Here is a 20,589-nt window from a genome sequence, read left to right on the forward strand (position 1 = left end):
GTGCAGCGTGAGGCGCTGCGCCTGGCAGAGAAGTAGTGTTCGCTGTCATGACCTGGGTCTCCACCATACATGCGTGCTGTGTTTGGGTTTTGCATTGCATACAACTGCCTTTCTCTTCCTGCACAGGGCGCTGGGCACAACGGTTGGGAAGGGTACCTGAGGTAAGATCGCATGAGCCTAGGGCAGAGGCTTGGCAGAAACGCTCTGTCCAAAAGTGTACTTTAGTTACAGCCTCAAACTCTGAGTAAGATGAGGTGATGTTCCTATTGCTTTTGCATTCCTCATTCACCGAATCAGACATCACTCTTCCACAAATGTATTTTCCGTGTGGCTGACATTAGCCTTTTTACAGCTGCTACGGCTTTTTAAAGCTGCAGCTTAAAGGTTTTTTAAAGCTACTTCAAAAAGCCTCAGCGAGGCTTCCTAGATAATTGTGACATAGGAGGTACTTGACTGAAGGTATCCCCGAGCAGACTTACTAACAGTCTGACAGGAAAATGAGCCTCTTCAAAAATGAACAATTTCTTACGTCTTCCTCCCAAGATGGATGGCCCTGGCTGGTGTATCGGTACCGCTAGTTTCTGGCTGTATGTGCTCACTGGTGAGGGTAGGCCTAGAGTGAAGTCATACCGGCTTCACTTGTACATTGTAAGAAAGGAGCTACAAAAGCCTTTATTGTATCATCAGTGACACTACGGTCTCAGAATAACATCGACTTCAGCTGTGGAAACCGTAGCATTTTTGGTAGAAGACAAGTTTGTTGCTTCCTAGTGAAGATTTAGCAAGTGAATGACTTGGGGAAGGTTTAAGATTGCTAAATCTTTGCTGGGTTATTCAAAAGACGCTGTGCTGTTCTGACAGGCTAGCAGCTGAAAGAAGTCAGCAGTGCCCGTTCCAGGTCCCTGTAACAAGATGAGCTGCTTTGGGAATTAGATGCTGCACTCAGTCGGCCTGCAGGGCCCTCCCCGCTGCTGAGCTGCTGTTGATAAAGAGCAGCGCTTTCACTAATACATCAAGTACAGTGTATTATACTCCTGCTGGAAGGGATGGTGTTGCATTAAAAATCAGCCCAGGATTCAAACAGTTGTATCTGAATGTAGTAGAGGAATACTTTATTTAAAGCTATGTTTCAGTTGCTTAAAGAGCAAGACCACCACATGTATTATTACCTCACTCACCTACATTTCCCCCTGAGGGTCAGAGGAGAAAAGCAGGATGTGGCCTAATAGTACATGATGAAATTTAAGTCAAATTACTATTATGAAATAATTTTGAAGCCTTGCAACTACGCTGTTGTACAGAGATTTATTACCTGGATGTTACAGAGACAATGTTACTGAAGCAGTTAACGGGCAAAAGCAGTTTCTGACAAGTGTCTCTGGGCAGTTAAGTTGGTGCCTGCTCCTGGAATGCTGTACCTACGTCTACAGAAGTTGCCTGGCTCACGTCAGTGTTAGGTGGGTTGGTGCCATCCGAGCACTCAGAGTCATATCCTGCTGCTGTGACTTGGGCAGTGTCAGGCGTTGCTTCAGCAGAGCTCCCGTTGGCACAGTCAACCCTTTCAAAGAATATCAGCAGCTCGCAGTGCCTGGTCTGGGGGAAGAGGTCCACAGCCATTGCTTTAACGGGACGGAAGGAGGCTCCTTTGACTCTGTTGGAAGGGGCACGGCAAAGGCTTGACGGGAAAAGGGAGCAAGCAAGGTATTAACATTTTAGTATACTGTCCCTCACTGCTACCCTTCTCAGAAAGCTTGTTCTTCCCCAAGCCTCAGCTCCATGACAGGGTTATTCACCACCCCTAATATTTCCATTATTACTTGCGTATTGGGTAATACAATTCCAAGCTTGCTGTGTAGCAGCTGTCAGCTGTTTCTGTGAAAGGTAAACCTCAATGAACATGGCTTAATAAAAAATCCAACAACAGTCCCCCTCCCCCAGAAGTGCATGGTTTTCTTATTGCCACATTTACTTAATGCAGGAAATACTCACTCCACAAAGTTATTCATTGCAGCTCTGGGATTGCAGGAAACATAGATGAGCTTCTTCAGATGTTCAGCTCTTCTAATGGCAAGAATTACCTTGGAATCTAGATGGTCAAACCAAGACAGCTGTTTACCAGTTCCGCATGCATCAGCAGACTCACAGAAACCTCCCAGATGCTACTCCAGCATGAGCTCAACTGCTGCAGTACCTAGTTACTTCAGGCTATCCCCGAAGCCTCCCAGCTGAATTTATTCCAGTGGTGCTTTCTTAGGTTCACCACCAAGCACAAATGAGAACAGACTTAACAGAAGGTAAACTTACGCAGCCCTGCTCGTGGTGGATCTACGATAGTAAGCAGGTTCTGAGGAGCTAATACGTTAATTAGGGAAGGAACAATATCTTCAGCCTTCCCACAATGAAATTCAATATTATCCAGTTCTACAAAAAAAAAAAAGAGAAAAGATGAGTACTTCCCTAGTCAAAGCATCTTTCAGTACACTCAAATCGGGTATTAAGTTCTGATGCCTTAGAAGTTACAAATTGTTTAGTCTACCCTGAAATCAGTATAATTTAAGCAATCACCGGTACTTCAGATCGTTTAAACAACAGTAACTCGAGCATCTTCTATTATCTAGACTAAAGCAAAACCCCACAAAAAGTAGCTACTGTTAATGTTTTATTTATGAGAGTAACTGTAGCTTCATCTTACTTTCACACTTAATTTTTTTATTTTTGGAAGAAAAAAAAAAGCTAGCTGTTAGTCCACAGAAAACCGATCTCACAGATTAACATGGTATTTGTTTTCAAGAGAGGTTAAATGTTTAAAATGGACAAGATTGCTATCAACAACAGGTAATTCCAAACGGCTAGATAACGCAAAGAGGAACTAGCTATACAACTACTATACTTCTTAAACAAAGACCTGAGCATTTTGGCTTAACTAACCATTAATCTGGGCGTTCACTTTGGCATCCTGCACAGCTTCTTGGCAGAGTTCGATTCCAATCACTTTCTTTACTTTCTATAGAATCAAGGGAGAAAGATTCGTCTGTGGTATGTAAATGTAAATTTAACCATTACTCACAGCATCAGCAATTTACTACACATGAATGCTGACTAGTACCTGGTCAGAGAATTACTCCCTTGCAGCCAGAAAAAGGGCTGAGAAGGGACCTGTGCAAATAAATAGGGACTTTTTAGACTGAAATTGTGGGACGAACACCATTTATCCCAACCTGTACATGACAGACTCCAGTTACGCTGGCGTCTTTTTTGGTGGGACAGACTTCTTTATATGGTCTAGCAAGCTCCACTCTAAAAATGATATAGAAACGTTAGTTATTCATTAGTTAAGTGGCTAGATTCTAGTAAATTTTGGCTATCCTACAGAACTATAGCCTCTTTTGACTGAATTGGTTTCAGAATAATTTAGGTTGCTTGACAGAAGTGTGAGCTTTCATAATTGTTTGGTACAACAGCTGCAGGCAGCTGAATTAGAAATCAGTTGAAAAAATGAAGACATAATCTGTTTTGTTTCAAGTACACTAAGTATTTTATTTTATTGTAAGCACAACTAAAGACCTCCATCTGTTAGAAGTAGCTTATATCCAGGAACAGAAGTCATTTGCTCACCTTTGCCAAAGAAATCCCAATAGTTCCCGTGCCACAGCAGATGTCAAGCACCGTGCTCTCTTGGCTCAGTTGCGCCCACTCCCTAATGGCGGTATACAAAACCTCCGCAGCTTGTGTGTTCACCTGTGGAAGTACGTGTCAAGTGGGTCTACTTCTTCACAGAGAGTAAATGTGTTTTAATGAGTCTTAGGAAAGCATGTTTTCTTCTTCTTGTTTCTAAGAAACAAGTCACCTTCACACAGAAGTTAAAATCACATGTAACTGACCTACACCAGCACGTATTGAGAGACCACCATTCCACTCTGTTCTCTCTGAGAAGGAATGCTTTGTTACCTACGTTCTAGTAAAAACATGGCTTGGTCTACAGTGCCTAAAAAGTCTGGAAGCTAGAGGAGACAACAAACAAAATAATTAAGCAAAATGCTAAGCAATAAAGTGAAGTCCAGACTTCAAAAATAACTTCCTCTCCTTGAATAGAAAGTAGTAAAGATTCAAAGCCAGGCGAATATAACCACAACAATACACTCAGCAAGCTTTATTTTCACCTTGTTTGTCATACTGCTTTAAAGTAAACACTGTAATTACACATTAAGCTTAAGGAAGTAATGTATAATAAGCTTTCTAAACCCATGCCTCTAGAGCAAGCATATTCTTTGTCTTAAAGAGCAAGCACACTGGAAAAAAAAAGTAGCTTCTAATTTATGGCAAATAATAGAAAATACAGTTTAGCTTCAATGTATTTAGAATGCCAGGTAATAATACTCTTCCTTCCCATTTCAACACTTTCCATTTCAACGATACAGGTACCTGGTGTGGCTTTAAAGTGTTGGAAGGGAAGAAATAAATTTTAGAAAAACAAACAAAAATTAGTACTACAAAGATTCCTGAACTACATATTGCGTGTTCTGTACACATAAAGGCTGCTGTTCAACAGGAGGCAAATGACACTGAACTAGTAAAAAGAAAAAAAAAGTTATCTTCAGCATTCCCCCTTCAAGTTTACGCTCATTCATTCATTACTTTTACAGCCAAACGTAGTACTCAAAGGTATTTAATCACACCAAACATATAAAAGATTAAATCTCTAGGTATATAATATCTTGTTACACAGCATTAGCCAAGCTTAAGGGCATTAATGCAAATCAAGTTAAATTAACAACTTCGTTATCATCCTTACTTGAAAAAATGCATGAGGAGAAATTCTGAATTTTAGGCCAAGAAGTTCTTCATATATGTACTTATCGCCAGCCACGTGCTCCAAAGGCAAGTCCTCTAGATTGGGAGATTTCCTGGGGAGGGGGGCAAGGCATGGGGAGACGAAATACAGAGAGAGAAAAAAAAAAAGATGACTAAGATGTTTGTCAGAATTTTACAAAAGCTGTAGTCATCTTAAAAACTGTAGTACTACATAGCAAGTAATTTATAGTGGGACAATAGTTATTATATCCTTTTAGAGACTCCCTTCTTGGCCATTTTCTTCTTATGGTGTACAACTGTTCCATTGCTGTGTATGCAGCAGGACCTACGTTCTCTCTAGATGAAGACAGTGTGAGTCTTGTGCTCTGTGGAAGAGGATGGGAAGATTAAAAAAATCACATAAAACAGGGAAAAAAGGAGACAGAAGCTACTTGTTGATAATAACAAATATCCATCTACTGCCATAAACACTTGTACAGCTTGACAGTCAGCAACTAGTAATGGGTTCACCCACTGAAACTACCTGTCTTTATCCAATGAATGCTGCAGAAGAAGGGGAAATTTCAGGAGTCTCTTGTGGAAAAGGTAAATAACTGTTCCAGAAATTAGTAACGCTGCTGCTACTTCTATGAAATGGACAAAATAATGGTGTGGAAGTGCTCCCTACGTTGCTCCCTCCGTTGCAAACACCAAAAATGCAGCCACCACCACCAAACCCCCCAAAGCAAAGTCAACCCCCTCACCTTTGTCCTTCCTCCACAAAGTACAGAGAAGTAACGCCACTGCTCTTTCCCATCCCTTCTATGAAGTATTTTGCCAGAGAGGTTTTCAGGTCAGCTAGCTCTTCTTTACTTAATTTCTAAAGGTTTCATTTGAAGGAAGTGAGAATAATCACGTTAGTGACTTAAAGATATGATTTAGTGTATGCCTGCTACAAGCATATTACTTGTTCATTTCCATGTGTCAGATTAGACTTAAGAGTGGTAATGCAATGTAAACTACAGCAAGTAATTATTCTATCTCTCTGCTGCACACATTATTCATAAAATCAAATTTACATAATTTTAAAGCTCTGTGTCTGGGCTGCACATTGTATATCAACTTAAATACCTGAGGATTAAAATAAACAATTGCCATGATGTGGCCATTCCTGCTGGTACGGACTGTGAGCTGTTTCCAGTGACCTTCATAGGTTTCTGGGCTGTAAACTGAGTAAGGAGTTGACCTGCAATTTTCAGAAGCTCAGTTACTTAACAGAGAACTATTTTTTGCATAACATTCAACAGTTCATTGAAACAAACGCAGCTCACCATGCAAAGTGATGAAAAAAGGTTAAGTACACACAGAGGCTACACTGATTTGTCATGAAAAGAATGATGTCCACATCTTAATTAAGCAAAAAAGGAAAAAAAGACACTGATGAACAGATCCTGCCTCCTAATACAGAATAATGTGTCCCTACTTCTCACAATCCTCCTACCCGTTTTAAGCCATCCAAAATTACAGACAGGATACAGGCAGCTTCTCACTGCATTCAGAGAATGACACAACTTTTCATAATGCCTTCGTTGGCTTCTGTGCTTCACAGGAAGCTCAAACTTCCCATCTTCCTGATTCTGCTGAGGTTTCCATTGTTGGGGATTTAACTGCTTTTTAAAGTAACCACTCCTTTTTCTAAAAAAGTACTGTTGTTTAAATTTACAACTTTTGTTTTATTCCTTGTTGTAGGATAACTTCTCTTCATCCGGGAAGCAATGGACCTTTGCTACTCAAATTTCTCTTTTAAAAAGGCTTTTCTGAGCATTTCTTTACAACTAGTGGAGAAGCTCTCAAATAACAGACCCTTTTTATTGTAGACCTATGCATCTCATTGCCTGCAATAAAGCTGCGTTGGGCAGGTATCTGTCCCTCCACCTCTGAACAGCTGAGCAAGAGCAGGGAAAAATACCCAGTGATCTCTGCACAAGACGTAAACATCAAAGAACAGCTAAAGAATGAGACTGGTACATCTTGGGTCTTAAAGCTCAGAACAAACACTAAGCGTTTCATATTCAATTTGATAAATATTTTTGAGTAAGACATCAAAACCTTTATGGATAACTCATTTTACTTATGCTCACCTTATGTAGTCTTGGAAAGCTTTTACTACTTTTTTGGCAATAGCAGGAATGTGAATAGTATCAAATGGCTCCACTACAGCACATGTACCACCCTTATATTTGCCAAGACGACAACCCACAGTTTTGTCTTCTTGATTTACACCAATCCCAATCAAGAACTCACATTTGTTGCGATATTCAGTCTAGATTTAAAATAAAGTTATGTAAGATATTTACACAGCACTTATTTGCACATCCCAAGCTTCTCCTGAAACAACCCTCATACGGTTCAATGTGTTTGCAAACAGACACAGGACATTTGGTTCATGTGGAAGACATTAATGGATTTCGATATATGAGAACAGCAACAATGAAAAAGTATCAGTAAATCTTGTTATTTAAAGAGCAGACTATTGACTCTGATGAAGAATGTCTGTATTAACCTACAGCACAAGCTTCCAGGGACAGCATATTCATTTTAAAGTTAGAATACCCAGTTAATTGTAACTATTATTCTGCTTCCTGCAGAAAATTCCACACAGTATTTACATGAAAGGCAACAACATCTAAATTTCATCATTCGTTACTAGAAGTCGTCAAATACTCAGTTTGTCTGCTGTCTCTTAGGTCCAAATAACTAATTTAACCCTAAACTCATTAACCCCATTCCATGCTTTACCTGGGATTACATTACCTGTAACGGTGATGCTTTCACTCCCTCTACCGGGCAACACAACTTGTTGTACTTCTGCTTCTGCAGGAACAACCACGGCAACAGAGCTCTGTTGTTATTTCCAATCTCCCTGCCCAAACCAGAAACAAAAATTGTAAAGCACACATTTAGAAAAACCGAGGTCAACAGCTGCACGATTTTTTTTTTCTTTTTTTTTGTATAGGGCATAAAAAGTGTCAGATTATCAGATGAAGATATTTCTTCCAGAAATTTTTAACAGGCAAACACCCTCCAACTTTCTAAGAGGTGTAACCTGAAAAAATAAGAGTTAAATGTAGTTACAAAGGTATGCACTAGACTTATCAATGTACCCATGCATGAAAAGAACGCAAATTTTATCTACGTAAGTAAGGCAAGAGACAGAAGCGATACTTTGATCTCCAAAGACCAGGCACAAAAATTTGAGGGGATTTTTAAAGAGAAAACGCTAAAAGTAATTTATGATCTCTACAGATTGATTACCTCTTATACCATTTGACAGCACCAATTTTTTTGGAGGGCACAAACCTCCTTCTTCTTAGGCCTGTGGAACAACAGACCTTCAAGCAATGCCCCTTCATTTAGCAATCTTTTGGGGCTCACCAAGGAAGCAATGGCAAGTTTTGCCAGGTGGAACAGCTCTAAGGAAGGTCCTAGCATCGCAGATTCTCTTATTTACTTTGTCAGGGGATTTGGTTTTTGACCCACCTCTGACTATTTTAGAGAAAGCAATTTGTGTAAATGCAGCTATATTCCATGGTAAGGTCAAGTCTTGTAAACATTACAGTAGCTTTACAAACAGGAATTACTTTGTGAGCTTCTGCAGCACTTGTTCGCATTCCTGCTTCTTCTTGGCCAGTTGCTCTTCGTAGGGCACGTTCCACAGCGGGGTCACCACATCCGCTATCTGCTTGCTTGGGGGCTCCTCTCCGCCGGCTTTGGGGGGAGCCGGCCGCTTCGCCTCCCCCTGCTCCGTCTCCTCGTCCTTCTTCCTTTTCTTTGCAATCGGGTCAGCTTTCGGCTTGGCGAGCCGAACGCTCAGGTGCCGGCTCTTCCACAGAACCCCGTGGAGGACCTTCATGGCCTTGTCCCTCTCCTCCTCACTCTTAAACGTCACGAACGCGAACGTCTGCTTCCCAAAAAGTTTTATCTTATGGGGGTTGAGTCCGTATTTGGCGAGGAACTTTTTCACGTCGTTGAACCCGATGTACTTGGGAAGGTTTTGTATTTCTACTTTATAGATCTCGGAGGTAAACAAGTCTCCCTTAATGTATCTGTACACGTCGGGGCTGGCAGCGGGGCTCCCCACGGGGTCTGCCCCGCCCCCGCCGGCCTTGCCCTCCGCCCCAGCCCCTCTCGCAGCCGCCGGCACCGGGGCCGCGCCGCGGCCGGGCCCGCACCGCCCGCCTCCCTCGGCCATGGCCCCGCGGGTCCCCCCTCGGCCCGGACACCAGGTCAACCCCGGCCCCGCGTGCTCCGCGCACACCTCGCGTTTCCCGGTGCCGGATTCCCGGGGGCGGGACAGACCGCTGGGGCAGGGCGGGGCAGCGGGGGAAGAAGCGATCTTTCCTCTTTCCCCAAACGTCAGCCCCTCGCCGCTACCGCTCCTGGCGCCTGGGGTCGGCCGCGCCGCGCAAAATCAACCGCAACGGCGGCTACACCGTCACCCCCGCCCGCCGGGCGCCCGGCCGCCATCTTGGGTCGGGGCGCGGGGCGGCCGCCGCCATGCCGCGAGGGCTGACGGGAAGCGCCCCGCCAGCCCCGCGAGGGAAAAAAAAAAAAAAAAAAAAAGATTCTCCGGGGCCAGGCCGCGCGCTGCGGCCGGTGCCGGGGCCGGTGCGGGGGGTGCCGGTGCGGGAGGTGCCGGGCGCTGTCTCCGCGCCGAGGCCCCGCCGGGGGCGGGGCGGCGTGGCAGCGCGGGGCTGAGGGAAAGTGGGTGTTTCCCATCGGGCCTTGCGGCGGCAGCGGCGCGGGCTGCGGGAATGAGGTAAAGGCGGGAGGGGCGGGGGCGCGCGGCAGGAAGCTCGGCGGGCAGGCGGCGGCGAGCAGCGAGCCCGGCCCCATGGCGGACACGAAGGTGAGGGGAGCGGGCCCGCGATCCGGGTGCCGAGGCGGGAAGACCTGGCGCTGAGCGGGGGGGGGTGTCGAGCGGGGGGGTAACGGAAACAGGCGGGGCCGGCCGCGGGAGTGAGAGGGCCTGAGGGCCTGCCGGGGCGCGGGGCGGCCCGCGGGAGCCCAAAGGCTCAGGCGGGCGGGGGGCCCGGGTCAAGCGCGGGCCGGGAAGGGTGCGTCTGGGCCTGCTCGGGCGGCAGCGGCGCCTCGTCCCCGCCTGGCTCCCCGCGGCGGGGCCCAGGGCTGCGGGCCGCTGCGGGCCGTTCGGGCACGTGCGGCTCCCGGGGCCTGTCCCTGGCGCAGCCGAGCGCGGGAGGCCGAGGCGGTGCGGCCCCCCCCCCGCCTGGGTTGCGCCCTGCCTCGGTTGCGTCCCGCCCCGGGCGTGAGGAGGCCGGAGCCCCTGGCCGGCGCGGCGGAGCGATCCCTCTGCACGCTTCCCCCCCATTCTGCTCCTCCCCCTGGTCCCCTCAGCCCTCACCCGCCTGACCGGACCCTTCGTGCCGCGGCCCGGCGGGAGGAGTAGCCCCACGTGCTTTATATCGCGGCGGGGCGGGATCTTGTCGTGATAACGGGATCTGCTTTCTCTCACGTGGCTATTGTGAATTGCGCATTTCTTACGGCTTCTGTAATTTACTGGTCAGGCGCAGAAGGAATGTGGAGTTACGATACGGGGTGTGCTACTTGCTACTGGAGGCGGCAATATATAAAAGTTTGGCTAATGTTCCTTTTCCTGTTTCTTGAAAACAGGTGTGCGTTAATTGGAGCAGTGGGGGCATAAAACGAATTCTAGCTGGTGTGATGTTGGTGACTAAACCAGATTTTATTTTGCAGCATTTTTTACCTAATTTCTCCTTGCCCCCCCCCTTTTTTTTTACTATTTAGTAAATATAAACTGCTTAATTTCAGTTGCTTTATACACGTGTGGTGTGTACCTGCTATGTAAAGGATACTCTACATAGACCCTGTAAGGGTGGAATCTTTCGTCTGTAAAGTGAAGATCACATCCAAATGTCTTCAATGTATAGACCACTTTCCCTTCTCTGTTCACAAAAAACCCCAAATCAATTCCCTTGACCTGAGATAGTTATTTGTGGCCTCATTAAATTTGCAGATGAGTCTCCCTTCTAGGCATCTCTACTGAGTGCCTCTTAGCAGTGCATATGTATGACATCTTAGAGATGTTTATCATTTACTTACTAGTCACGTACTGAAAACAATTCTTAGGCATAATAAATGCTGTGGCAGATTACTAAATAACTAAATAGGAAGCAGAATTTTGGCCATTTACCCATAACCTAAAGTTGCGCAAAGAGTCTTAAATCAAAAAGCTTAAATTATTTCGTGAATGTTGCAACTGTGCAACTGTGTGTGGGTGATTCTAATACATACGACTGAAATAATGAACTTCTGGATATAATGTGTCCCTTAAGCTGGGTGCTTTGGTGTTGTGCTTTTTTCTTTTTTCCCATTAATTATAGGTCATTAGCTACTAAGAAATAGTAGTGCTTTAGTAGCATCAAACACATTATATGGGAAAAATAATTGAAGAAATTATTTTTCCATAACCAAGAGCTATTACTCCAAGGCCAAGTCTCTGCACAATTAAGAAGAGTGGTAGGGCTAAAACATCTAGCACTGCAAGATCACCTTTTTTTGTTTCTTAGTGCAACTGTATGTTGACTTTAAAGCCATTTGTTTTCAGCTATAAATTTTCTTTGACATTACGAGATATTTGGTTACTAAGATATAATTGCTGAATAATCATAAATGTTTTAATTTTAAACATAGATACAAGTACTTCAGAATTTAAGTACATGGCAAGCCTTGTGAATTTTTTCTTTTTTTGTCTCCAGGAAACACACGAGGAGCATGATACTTCTACTGAAAATGCAGATGATTCTAACCATGATCCTCAGTTTGAGCCCATAGTTTCCCTTCCTGAGCAAGAAATAAAAACTCTGGAAGAGGATGAGGAAGAACTCTTTAAGATGTAAGTACAGTATTTATGTGTATTATCTAAATGTTTATTAGGCTTAAACTTGAATGAGTTTATAAAAAGCTGGATAATTTGTTAGGACTCTGTGTATGAAGTGGTAATTGAAGTTGGTTGATATTTACTGTGGTGGCAGAGATTGGGGGGGGGGGGTGATTGATAATAATGTCCCAAGAAACTCTGAAGTCTGGAACAATGGAAGCGAGCTGATACTGTGAATCTGGCTTCAGTATTGCTTAGCCTAAAAGAAGACATTAAGTTGGATAGTAATTAGAGGTTCAAAATTGTGTGATCACAGTATAAAAGAAATATCTTGGGGGAAAAAATGAGACCTGTATAGTGTCACTGCCACGCATCCCCAGTTGTAAAGGGTGATGTGTGATATACTGAAACAATAAAAGCAATAGATGCAGGACTATATCGGGGCATTTGTGGCAGTATCCTTCTGTTGTCTTAAAGATAGTTTTGTCCTCAGATTTGGCTTATTGTCAAATCAAGATAGCTTGCTTAAGATGTATGATCTGCCTTTAGCCTGCATGTTTCTTTGGAAGTGTTTTGAATTTGACCCATGATATGTTTACTTATAATAAGTTTTTAAAATACTGCTTTTACTTAATTGCAGAAGAGTGTTGTTCGTCTGGAAGAGAGATTTGAGTTCTTATGCAGATTCTAATAAAAGTGTTATTTAAGGGGGGGAATAATAGTGCAAGTTTCAGTGCTCTGTAGGTTCGTTTTTATGTCTACAAAGGGGTGAAGAAGGAAAGGAATCGTTTTTATGAATGCTGGTTGTTCTGATAGCTAAGCTTAGGGGAATCACCTACTGAATGCCAGCTGGACTTGGAAGGAAGGGCTTGATTTGTAACGAAGTAGTTCATCTGCATCAGAGCAGCTGGTAGAGTAGCTTGCTCCAACACCTGACACCTTCTTTTGAAGGACCTGGCTTATGACAAGTCCCGATCCCTTGCTCTTTTTTAGAAAAGTATGTATATATCCTGTAGTGTGAACAGGTGCTTCCTTTCCTATAGCAGTGCCTTAAACTCCTCCCTAGCAGAGCTCAGACTGTCTCTTGGGTCAGTTTTGATTAATGTCCCAAACTACTCCTGTTTCTCTTTCGGCACATTGGCATCTTGGAAGATGAAACAGTGATGTTCTGAAGCAGGTATGTTGCACTGCAGTGCAGCACTAAGTTTCCTTTATTCATGAATATTTAAGAATAGCAACAACTACGTTTTGGGGGTTAAAAGGAAATTAAGTGACTCTAGAGGCTAACAGTTGATCAAACACTGGGCTTAGAATTATACAACAAACTTTACTTAGCCTCAAGCTGCTCGGTTGCTTGAGTTAATAAATGTTGCCAGTTAGATGGAGCCATTGTATTCATAATATACATAAAAACTCTAGCTATAGCAAAACTTGTTCATTAGCTACCTTAATTTAAAAGGTTGCCTATAGCAAATATGTTTATCACCCCCCAAAAGTGTCCAGAACCTGTTGAATTTTAGTATAGCTATTACATAATTCCTAATAGCTTGTTATTAAATTTGAATTTGTCATATCAGTTTCTAAATTTCAGTAGAATTTTAGCTGAAATAGAGCAGGGAACCTTGCAGAAGGAATTATTTTCTTTCTTGTGTGCGGCTTTTGAAAAATAACTGTACTGTTCAGTCAAGTATGCTGTTCTGATAAATGTTTCTACATGCAGGCTGACTTGTTTAAATTCTCTCTTCTTCAAGGCGAGCAAAGCTGTTCCGATTTGCATCTGAGAATGACCTTCCAGAATGGAAAGAACGAGGAACTGGTGACGTAAAACTCCTGAAACACAAGGAGAAGGGAACAATTCGCCTCCTCATGAGGAGGGATAAAACCCTAAAAATCTGTGCAAACCATTATAGTATGTTATACGTTGTTATACTTCTTATTTTTGTTTTAAAAAATAAGCTTGCAGAATTGTATGTTGTAGATGAAGAGCTCAGTGGCTTTTTAGTAGCAGGTAGAGAATTGCTGTATGTCTTTAAACATGCATCAAGTTTATATTAGACTGTGAATGTAGTTGTCTCTTGCTCTATACACAAGGCTACAAACATCAGAAACAATGAGTGCTTATTCTATTAATGGAAGGAAGCTGTAGTTTGGTTTGGTGATTGCCTGAAGGGCTGAGTCTTAATGATGTTTTTGCTTCAGACTCTTGATGGTGTTCTAAAAACCCTTGAAAATTTTGCATTATGTGATTGCTCCCAATGTGTGTGTGCTTTTAATAGAGTGTAGAAAATGTAGGCCTTCTTACTGTTTTGGATAAGAAATTAATATATGCTGGCTTGTTTTCATAAAAGAATGAGAAATAAGCAACCATGTAATAAGTGAAACATGAAAACATCAAACATGAAAGGGCAAGACAGACTTGAAAATCAATATAACTAGCAACAAGTAGACTAATTTGGTCATACTTTGTTACCTTGCTTTGATAATACTTAGGTTTTAGTATGAAGAGTATATAGTAGTCTGTGGGGTTTAAATGAATAATTAAATAATGCTTATTTTCTTTGGGTAGATCTCTTCACAAAGTCAGACTATTCAGAGGACACAGGTGTTCCTGTTCAGTAAATGAAATGGCAAATATGAAAGCAATATAGTCACCAACCCATAATAATAAACCCTTTGCTTAGGAAAGTAAGTGTTGTACATGCAAATCATAACTGATAAATTTATAGTGTTCATGTAAAGTTTTTTTTTCCTGGAAACAATGCTTTCAACATAGATTTCTTTATTGAATTTATGCTGACTCACAGGCAGACAAAAGGACTCAATTTTTGCAAACCATTAAATGAAACGAAATGTAATTTGATCCCTAAATTTAAAAAAATGCAAGAAAGTGAGTAGATTCTTCAGATCTCTCCTGAACTAAATGAAGAACCCAGGGGTTGGAGAGAAAAAAAGCCCTGCCATAATTTGCGTGAGTGTCATGTAAACAGTCTTAGAGTAGTGTGAGAAGTAACGTTCCAACTTCTCCAGTCAGTCAGGTGAAGTAATTGTAGTGTCTTGGAGGGAAGGGGCTCCATTTACTGGGAAGGAACAAAGGGTTTGAAAATATGCTGTGCGCATCTCTCAGCACTGCAGAATTCTATAATACGTTATAGTAGAGCTTGAACTGATGGGAGAGAAAGGAACCTGATTTGATGACTAATTGTAGGCATAATGCTGTCTTTAAAATAATTTTTTGTAGTATGTAGTATTTTCAGTGAAAGGAAGCAAGCTGTTTAGATTCCTTTTCCTCTTAAACCATTTGACTGTTCTTCAGAGTTGTGCCTAGTGACTTGCATCTCTCTTAGTATCACAGTCATCTGCTCTAAACAAGGACTGAACCAAACTGTCAGTTTCTTAACAATAGGGAATCTGGCATTCGCTTATACAGTAATGGTCATGCTTCATTTCCTTTGAAGATGTAAGGAAAAATGTATATGGGCATCATTGTCTTCTATTTATCAGAAGGTAATTCTGTGTAAAGTGCTTTCCATAACCATCACAGACAGTTGTCAATAAGATTTATAGAGGCTGGAGTGGAAAACATTTACTATTGTGCTGTGTACAACTTTTAATGCTTTCTTTTCAGTCACACCCTTAATGGAGCTGAAGCCTAACGCTGGGAGTGACAGGGCATGGGTCTGGAACACACATGCTGACTTTGCAGATGAAAGCCCCAAGCCTGAACTTCTGGCAATCCGGTTTTTAAATGCAGAGAGTGAGTGGACTGGCACTGAACATACCTTGATTGTTATGTTACCCTGCATGTCTAAACCCTATGTAAACCACTGTTGTAGATAAGCTATATCTTACTGCTGCATGGTAGTGTTAGCTAATTACTGCTTTAACTGAGAGAAGTCAGTTAATCACTTAACCGTATGTGTTGACAAACAGTGTAATAATTAGGTCTCCAGTAATATTTACAGAGCTTTCTGCCCTAGGCACTTTTTTTTAAACTTAAGCCATTTCATGCAAGTGTAATGCTGATTAGAATAAAACTAAAAGCAGTAATACTATGGGGTAGAGATTAATACATGCAACTTGCTTGCATTTATCTCAGTTGCTCAGTTGTAGTTAAGGTTACATTTTTGTATTAGAAGGAAGGAAATACGTGAGATTTCTGGTCTATCTGCATTTAGCAGAACATCTGATTCTTTTCTTAATGAAATATGTAGTATCTTTTTTATTTTAATTAAATGGAGCACTTGGTGAAAAGTGTTAGTCAAGCTCAAGTAGCGTACTAGTTGGTGGGTTTTTCTGGGGTGACTGCATTGACTACCACAACAGAAAGTAGCTCTGTAATTATAAGGATCAGCTAGTAGGGCTGAAGGACAGTGCAGCTTTCCCAGGTCCTTAGGATTGAATCAAAGAAGTGGGGGTTTATCTTGAAAAAAAATAAACAAAAAGAAAGAGAAAAAATAGTGTTTCTTGCTTTGTCTGCCACACAAGTTCAGTGTGTTAGCCACCTCTTGTCCCTACCTGCCAGATGGCTAATAAAGTGAGTGTATATTTTAAAATTAGATGGATTTGCCCACATGTGGGAAGAACTTGGTATATCTTGCTTAATTCCCTTTCCTCGAGTCTCCTACACCATACTGTTTAGCCAAGTAAATCTTTCAGATCCGCCTGCTTAGTGCTTGCTTCTTAATCAAATACGAAATTAAGGGGGGTTTGGTAACTATTTGCTCCTCTTGCAAAGTCTTTCCTTCTGGTAGATGTTGTTCAGCTAAGTGTTTTGGCTTGAGGGAATAGCCCTCTTTGCCTGTTTACCCTTTGCAGTACTGACTAAGCAGATGGCAGGTGAGCAGACATAAGTGTGCCCTTCAAGTGTCTTTGCTTCTTGAGATGCTCGAAGAGGAAGCGATACAAATACGCCTGGACTAGTTCTACAGTGGCTTCTGAACTCCTGTGGGGCAACAGTGACCTCATGTGGTCAGTCAGACCAGGCGGCATACCGAGTTGCCTTTAGAGTGCCGGTGTTAGAAGGTACCTCGCCTGATCTGCTTTTGTGTCATGTTGCTTGTATTGCTTGTGTAGAAACATTATTGTAACTTGATCAGCTGCTTGGAACGACTGTTCCATCGAGTGGTGGCTTAGACCAAAACATAATGAAGACTACGCTTCCTTAGCAGGTGTAGTTAGGAGTAGCTTGAGTCAGACTATTTGGGTATTTAAATCTGAATGCTGTACTAATGAAACAGGCTTTATCTTCCATTCCTGATGCCAAGAACCCTAAGTTATGGTAAGGATGTTGGAGGTCTTTTAGGGTATAATGTAGCTGGCAAGGATAGTAGTTCAAAGCTAATCTTCCATCTTTTGCACACGGATAGTCGCATTAGCAGTCTTTGACATCGTATTCTTATTCCTGTAGGCTAGGGACAGCTGGGAGTTGTAATAACTACAAAACAGCTCCTTCTAGAATTATGTTCTAAGTATTTTGCAAAATAAGCCGCTTTAATAGACTTGCTAAATAAAATAAACTGCTGCTACACAAAGATGTGACTGAAGAATTTTGCATAGCATCTTGTGTGATTTCAACTAGATTACTTCATAAGTGCTTACAACTCTTGTTTACACAAAACTTCTCAGGTGTGTTTCCTCAAGATTGGGAGTATTCAGTGTTGTAAGGAGGTAAAACTAATGAAAAATATTGTCTTTACTGAAACAGATGCACAGAAATTCAAGGCAAAATTTGAAGAATGCAGGAATGAAGTAGACAAGAGAGCAAAGAAAGGTAAGGTTAAAAGTCGACATGTAGTGCCATGCTGATTTTTCTAGCTGTTGGAGTGGTTATAGCCCCTGGACCATCATTGTGTTTTAGCAGACTCACTCTGTACTGAACTGCAGTCTTCAGTTCAGGTGCTTTTTCTGTCTGCAAGAGCAATAGTTCGCAGGGGTGACAACTGCCTTCTTTCTTGTAGAAGGCTGTTACAGTTGCTGTTGGGACACTGCTTTTTTAGAAGGGCTACTAAGGAAGCATTTCAGTTTACAGTACTCAGATGAACCGTGGACACTGCAACCACAGTGATATTTCCTCCTTCAAGTTCCTCTTCCCAAATTCCTCAAATGTATAATCATGCAAGTAGAATACTTATTTTTTTTTTACAGTTGTTAACATGTATGAAGTTATAGCGTTTCTTCACAGGTCTCTAATAGATCAATGCGCCATGTCATGGAATAGCCTGTGTGACTAGATATCTCACCATCTAAAATAAATTTCAGTCTTCTAAAGTGCGCGCACCACTAGTGGTCTGCAGTCAACGCTCTTCATGATATCTAGATTGGAATTTTCCAGTCTGAAGAACTTCCTATTCCCCAGTTTCAAACTGAGAAACTTGACTTTTGTTTTTTTGTTAAAACGGGTAAGAAGCTAGGGACAGGTGGTATTTCTTGAATTCTGACATCTGAGGTAGTTACCAAAGGACAAAAAAAAAATGAATTAATCACTCCAGTGCTCAGTGGAGAATTTCTTTACTTTTTCCTTATTCTAAATACCAGCTGTCTCTCCCCATCCTCTACTTCTCTACTCTCTCTTGTACTAGGAAAATGCGCTACTGCCTGTGTGTAACGTTTTTCCTAATCAATCTCTTAGCAGGCACAGACAAAAATGATAGTGCTGATAAAGTTGCTGAAAAACTAGAAGAGCTTTCTGTAAAGGAAGAGAGCAAAGAAACTGAGAAGAAAGAGACCAAGGAAAAAACTGAAGAAAAGCAATAAATCATCCTGGCCTTGCAGTTTTTCCTTTACTTTTTTCTTTCTTTTGTTTTCTTTTTTTTTTTTTTTTAATTTTTACAAGGGACTTTATAAGGAACTGAAGTCAATGTTCAGGTTGTTTTTTCTAAGCTTTTGCCCTTTTGAAGATGTCTTCAGAAAAGTCCATTCCCCAGTCATGAAAATGTACTGTGCTAACTTTCTTTTCCATAGTGGAAACACTTATTTATAGTCATCCAAAAGAGTGAATAAAACAAACTTGAAAGCAGCATCAGAGGACAGAACTGAGTTTTCTGTATACTTTAAAGGCTTATGAATACACTTGTTTTGTTGGGTGTTGAGATGCATATCATCGTACCTGTGGATTAACTAGGTTCACAGGCTTTACCAGCAGGGCAGATTAAGATTACATGTATGTCTTATGTGGCTTCTAAAACTGTAATACAAAAGACCTTTCACACTTTCTGCTGTGTGTTCTGACGAGGGAGTGTGCCTGTGATTCTTGAAAAGCAGCAGCCTTCTGGAATCGGGCACGAGAGCATCTCTGGCCCACTATTAGTGATGTTCCATCAGACAGTGGAAACGAAGGTGGGGGAGAAAATGTATTATGTGAGTCCTGAAGTATTTTCCTCTTACAAAACAAAATGTCCATGTATGCCCCCCCCCAATATGTTAGTACTACAAATGCTTGACTGTAGCACAAAGTTGTTGCTGTGGTCCCAGCTCTTCCCTGATGTGCTGCTTGCTGACGGAAGGCAGTAGCAGTCTTTTGCACTAATGTGTATGCAAAGGAATCTTAACTGAGTACCTTACTACAAGATTCCATTTGTCAGCATATGATACAAGTTGTACTCTGAAATTTGTAAGCAATTTTCAGGGCTTTGGAGCTTTGCATTGTTTTTACACATTGGAGGGGTTCTGAACTCTTAAGATGCGTGGTGGGAGGCCGTCCCTCTTGGAGAGGGGCGGTCGGAGGTTCACTTTGGAACAGTTAATTACGTTGTAGATGCTTGAGGGGCACTCTGCTTGCCAGAATGGGCAAATTGCTCAAACCTCTTCCCTGCATATATTTATCTGGTTTCAAGTGAGTGCTAGAGAGTAGGAAAATCAACTGTAGTAAGCAATAAAATCAACACAATTAAGTCTGATGCTGAGTTTTGTTGTTAACCACTAATACGATAGTGTTAGGATAGCAATGGAATTCTGTAATACTGTTTCCAAAATAATTATGAGAACTGAACAAAACTTGCTAAACTTTAAGACTGTGTGATGTTAGACCTTTTTACCCTCATAAAGAGGCTTTCCAAGTAGGTCGGGCTCTGCAGTCTACCTGAGGAAAATATATTTAAAAAAAAAATATCTTGTCTTTCTATTTAGCACTGCCTTTTGGTGCTACAGTCAACTAGTCTTAAATCTGGAACTGTAATTAAGGCACTCACTCCATTCAAACAAAGTAATTCCTTTGGTGTTGTGCGTGTTCTCAAAGTACAGCAGATATCAGAAGTCTGTTAATTAACGAAGATGGTTGAAAGGCAAAATAAAATGCTCTTCAGTGTTTCTGGTTTGGAAATAACAAGACAAAGCTATTCTGAAGTACTTAACATTTGAATGTAAAAGCCAAATCTTTATCCATGAGTCACTGTAAATTTTCTGATCTGATAATGTCAAAGTGTGTCTAAATTGATAGAAATGACATTTAAAATTTCAAAATAAATTTAAATTTTCATTTAAAGGATTTGCTTTTTATTTAAAGAACTCTTGCTGGGAATGCATTTTTAGCCTGCAGGGGCAAAGTGATGAAAGCAGCAAAAGGGGTGAATTTGATTTCATTGTCAAATGTTGTACAGAAGGAGGGAGGGAACACTTGAATGACTTAATTTGTCTTAATCTTGATGACTCCTCCTTAATTTCATTACCCTCCCTTCCCGTCTAACTTACTCACACATGCTTAAATGATTTCAAGACATTTCCACTCCTGTTTCGGTTAACTGATCCCTGTTCATAGTTCATGGGTTACAAGCATCCTCAATGCAAGTCTGCCATCTCAGAGCCAAGTTACGAGGGATCATTAAGTAAAATGATTTCTCTGGGTAGCGTTTGGCTGAAGAATGTCCGTAGTCTTCTAAACTAAA

The 20,589-nt window shown here is 41.8% G+C and overlaps 2 protein-coding genes and 1 non-coding gene across 6 annotated transcripts; 2 read left to right on the forward strand and 1 right to left on the reverse strand.

Annotated features, from left to right (window-relative positions):
- Positions 1-1,291: 1,291 nt before the first annotated feature.
- TRMT2A (tRNA methyltransferase 2A) lies at positions 1,292-9,043 on the reverse strand. Of its 3 annotated transcripts, none has more exons than XM_075434296.1 (11): positions 8,433-9,043; positions 7,606-7,714; positions 6,933-7,114; positions 5,923-6,037; positions 5,556-5,671; positions 4,793-4,904; positions 3,616-3,738; positions 2,929-3,004; positions 2,305-2,421; positions 1,990-2,086; positions 1,292-1,651 (listed from the first exon to the last, which is right to left on the reverse strand). In XM_075434296.1, exons 1-11 carry the CDS (start codon positions 9,041-9,043, stop codon positions 1,387-1,389), a joined length of 1,923 nt encoding a protein of 640 aa, XP_075290411.1. In that variant the 3' UTR covers positions 1,292-1,386. The 3 variants fall into 3 exon arrangements, with proteins under 3 accessions (XP_075290411.1, XP_075290410.1, XP_075290412.1); XM_075434295.1 differs by having other exon boundaries at positions 1,292-1,675; XM_075434297.1 differs by lacking the exon at positions 1,292-1,651 and adding an exon at positions 1,683-1,872.
- Positions 8,994-20,189, forward strand: RANBP1 (RAN binding protein 1). Of its 2 annotated transcripts, none has more exons than XM_075434298.1 (6): positions 8,994-9,077; positions 11,589-11,725; positions 13,462-13,619; positions 15,336-15,464; positions 17,415-17,480; positions 18,339-20,189. In XM_075434298.1, the coding sequence occupies exons 1-6, from the start codon at positions 9,042-9,044 to the stop codon at positions 18,461-18,463; spliced, it is 651 nt and encodes a 216-aa protein (XP_075290413.1). In that variant the 5' UTR covers positions 8,994-9,041; the 3' UTR covers positions 18,464-20,189. The 2 variants fall into 2 exon arrangements, with proteins under 2 accessions (XP_075290413.1, XP_075290414.1); XM_075434299.1 differs by lacking the exon at positions 8,994-9,077 and adding an exon at positions 9,556-9,700.
- Positions 17,567-17,699, forward strand: LOC142363076 (small nucleolar RNA SNORA77). Its single transcript, XR_012765465.1, has one exon. It is a non-coding gene; the product is annotated as a small nucleolar RNA SNORA77 (small nucleolar RNA).
- Positions 20,190-20,589: the final 400 nt, after the last annotated feature.

This window comes from Opisthocomus hoazin, chromosome 13 (assembly GCF_030867145.1).
Source record: "Opisthocomus hoazin isolate bOpiHoa1 chromosome 13, bOpiHoa1.hap1, whole genome shotgun sequence".
NCBI classification, from domain to species: domain Eukaryota; kingdom Metazoa; phylum Chordata; class Aves; order Opisthocomiformes; family Opisthocomidae; genus Opisthocomus; species Opisthocomus hoazin.

What these genes read in the sequence shown, in the direction of transcription:
- RANBP1 (XM_075434298.1), top strand. Translation starts at nt 9,042, where the DNA reads ATGGCCCCGCGGGTCCCCCCTCGGCCCGGACACCAG. An exon ending in GAGGAAGAACTCTTTAAGAT is followed by an intron (nt 11,726 to 13,461) that starts GTAAGTACAGTA and finishes CTCTTCTTCAAG; the next exon opens with GCGAGCAAAGCTGTTCCGAT. An exon ending in CCGGTTTTTAAATGCAGAGA is followed by an intron (nt 15,465 to 17,414) that starts GTGAGTGGACTG and finishes TTACTGAAACAG; the next exon opens with ATGCACAGAAATTCAAGGCA.
- TRMT2A (XM_075434295.1), bottom strand. Translation starts at nt 9,043, where the DNA reads ATGGCCGAGGGAGGCGGGCGGTGCGGGCCCGGCCGCGGCGCGGCCCCG. An exon ending in GTGCTGCAGAAGCTCACAAA is followed by an intron (nt 7,715 to 8,432) that starts GTAATTCCTGTT and finishes TGGTTTGGGCAG; the next exon opens with GGAGATTGGAAATAACAACA. An exon ending in AGTGAACGCCCAGATTAATG is followed by an intron (nt 2,422 to 2,928) that starts GTTAGTTAAGCC and finishes TTTTTTTTGTAG; the next exon opens with AACTGGATAATATTGAATTT.